The following is a 2,746-nucleotide window of genomic DNA, read 5'->3' on the forward strand; positions in this document are numbered from 1 at the left end:
AGGACTGGCTCATTGTAATGGCTGGAATGGAATGAATTGAACAGAGTCAAACATGTGGTTTCCATATATTTTATGTGTTTGATATGGGTTCAATGAGCCCGTCCTCCCATATCTCCTCCCACCAGCCTCCTCTGCTGGGGACATATGGAATTCATTGGACTCACGTCTGCCTCACCTTACTTTCCTCTATCATGGTACCATGTGTTTACCATGAAGAGGCAGATTAGGTTAGGGTTTAGGCACTCTCCACGGGCTCGGAAGAAAGCGGATGTTTACGGTTTTCAGGAATACGGTATTTTCAACCTAACTTCCGTTTCCCCTGAAAAACGGATGTGGGGACTCAGGAGTCTTCTTACACCTGCTACGTTAGGTTAGGGGCTAGGGGTCAATTTGGGATTCAGCATACGCTGTTTTATAATCCTTTTCTGGTCCACTAACTTTTTCCGAGACCCTATTTAAGGTTTCATGCTGCAGCATAATAATTGGCAGCTGGCTCTGGCTGCAGACAGATTTTTTCCACACACTTTCTTTACCATTCCAGGAACCTTTTGTTTTAACTTGTATCCACTTCGCTTTTTTGTTAGTAGGGGAAAGGAAGAAAGGGAGGTGGTTGTTTGGTGGAGAGGGAGGAAAAATGACAGATATATATRATGCCATGTGTCCTTTGTGAGGCTTCGCATCYTCATTCACGCACGAGGCGGACCTCGTATCCCAGACTGYACTGGTGCACCTGTGACTGGTTAGGCAGAGMCCATAATTCTCAGATTCYATGCCTTAAAAACTCATGTWGATGCCATCGTCTTTGTATACTACAGTGTGACTTCAGTTTGGGCAGCTGCCTTCTGTCAATCTGGGACCACAGTCATCTGAAGAAGCAGAAGCTTTCCCACCCCTTTCCCTCGCTCTCTCTTTCTCTCACTCTCTTTATCTCCCCCTCCCTCTCCCTTTCTCCCTCGTTCTCCTCCCTCTCTCCAGAGACATCTGGCTTTTGAGCAACCACAGTCTTCTTACCTGCTGACCTTCCATCCCACACGCAGAGGGAGAGAGAGAGAGGAGAGAAAGGTAAGAGGAATGGACTCTTGTCATTTCCTGAAGGGTTCCTGCTCGGTTGTCCCTAGGTATTTGGTCTTTCCATGCTGGGATTRATAGCTATCCCAGACCCAGCTAAACTCTGGGGGAGGATTGTGTGTGGTACAGGGTTAACTAGTTGTCACTTGACAAGGGAAAGGAGTGGAGAGATTTTTGTCCTTCGAAGTTATCTGATGYTTTTCATGTTGCGTTGGACAATGTGTTGTTCTTATATTGCACCATGRCATGAATGCATTTATAAAATGAATACACTGTATTGATGCACAGTATTGTTAGTCAACGTCTTGTTAGTCAAAGGCATTAATGTGTTTGCATTTGCAGTACGGTATTATCATGTGATTACATGTCGTACTTTAAATCAACAAATTGAGTTGAATCATCTTAAAAGTGTCAATAAGTTATGATGATATTTATTGCCTTTATTTGTTGACATTATAAAGTGGGTGTTCACTGAAAAACCTGCATTGTTGGTTCATAGATAGTTCTAAATATTTACAGTAGGGATCTGCCTCTTTTTTTAAAGAGATTTGCAGTTCACTGGTATTACCAGATTGCTGCATTAGGGTGATTCATGAATAGTTTTGGTCAATTGAGCTTTTTCAATAGATGTTTTTTCTCTCTCGGGGAACCCTAGTAGCCTGAGATGAATGTTTCTAACTTGGAATCTGTAACAAGTCTATTCTTAACCAGTTTATGTCGTCTATCATGCAATCGAAATGTCATGTATTTAACTGTTCAAATAGAGTTTGTTCTCTGTAGATTTTAAAATCAAAGTACCACTCAGGATAATAGTAGGTAAGACTATGTATGAAATGTTCAAGATGTGGTAGACAAACTTTTGCTAACTTTCTCCCCGTTTCACTTTATGTTTTTTTCTTTGTCTCCCTTTCTCCCTCTGTCTGTTTTCCTCTCCCCAGTACAGTTATGTTTCCCCTCCGTGTCCCCATCTTTGCCGTGCTGGTCAGCCTGACCGTGGGTCAGTACGATGACTACGACTACCAGCCGGCTTCCCAGCACGGCCCGTCCAGCGCCAACTGTGCCCAGGAATGCGAGTGCCCCATCAACTTCCCCACTGCCATGTACTGTGACTCCCGCAACCTTAAGTTTGTGCCCATTGTGCCYTCRGGCATCAAGTACCTGTACCTGCAGAACAACCTGATCGAGGAGATCAAGGCTGGGGTCTTCGACAACGTCACGGCTGAACTCCGTTGGCTGGTCTTGGACCATAACCAGATCACCAATGACAAGGTCGCCAAGGGAACCATCGACAAGCTGACCGGACTTCATAAGATCTTGTTCAGCTTCAACAAACTGACGGAAGCTGTGATCCCTCCCTCCATGTCCTTGGACGAGCTGAAGATGATGAACAACCAGCTGTCCAAGTTCCCCGCAGGGAGTCTGGCCGGCATGCAGAACCTGACCTCGGTCCACCTCGAGAACAACGAGCTGACATCTAAAGCTCTTAACGGGGTCTTCAAGGGCCTCAACAAGCTGGTGGCCATAGACTTGACCAACAACAAGCTGAAGAAGCTTCCCTCAGGCATGCCCAGTTCGCTGGAGACCTTCTATGGCGATCACAATGACATCAGCAGCATCGCAGCTGGGGACCTCAAAGAGCTGCCCAAGCTGGCGTACCTGAGGTTGGCCTACAATCAGA

At 45.7% G+C, this 2,746-nt stretch overlaps 1 protein-coding gene across 1 annotated transcript; it reads left to right on the plus strand.

Moving 5' to 3' along the window:
- Positions 1-246: 246 nt before the first annotated feature.
- On the plus strand, positions 247-2,742 carry LOC112072628 (lumican-like; the record flags this gene model as incomplete). The annotated part of the gene is made up of 2 exons (XM_024140009.2): positions 247-1,118; positions 2,007-2,742. Coding segments are annotated over exons 1-2 (783 nt in total), but the record flags the coding sequence as incomplete, so codon positions are not given.
- Positions 2,743-2,746: the final 4 nt, after the last annotated feature.

Source organism: Salvelinus sp. IW2-2015, unplaced genomic scaffold (genome assembly GCF_002910315.2).
Source record: "Salvelinus sp. IW2-2015 unplaced genomic scaffold, ASM291031v2 Un_scaffold1982, whole genome shotgun sequence".
Classification (NCBI taxonomy): domain Eukaryota; kingdom Metazoa; phylum Chordata; class Actinopteri; order Salmoniformes; family Salmonidae; genus Salvelinus; species Salvelinus sp. IW2-2015.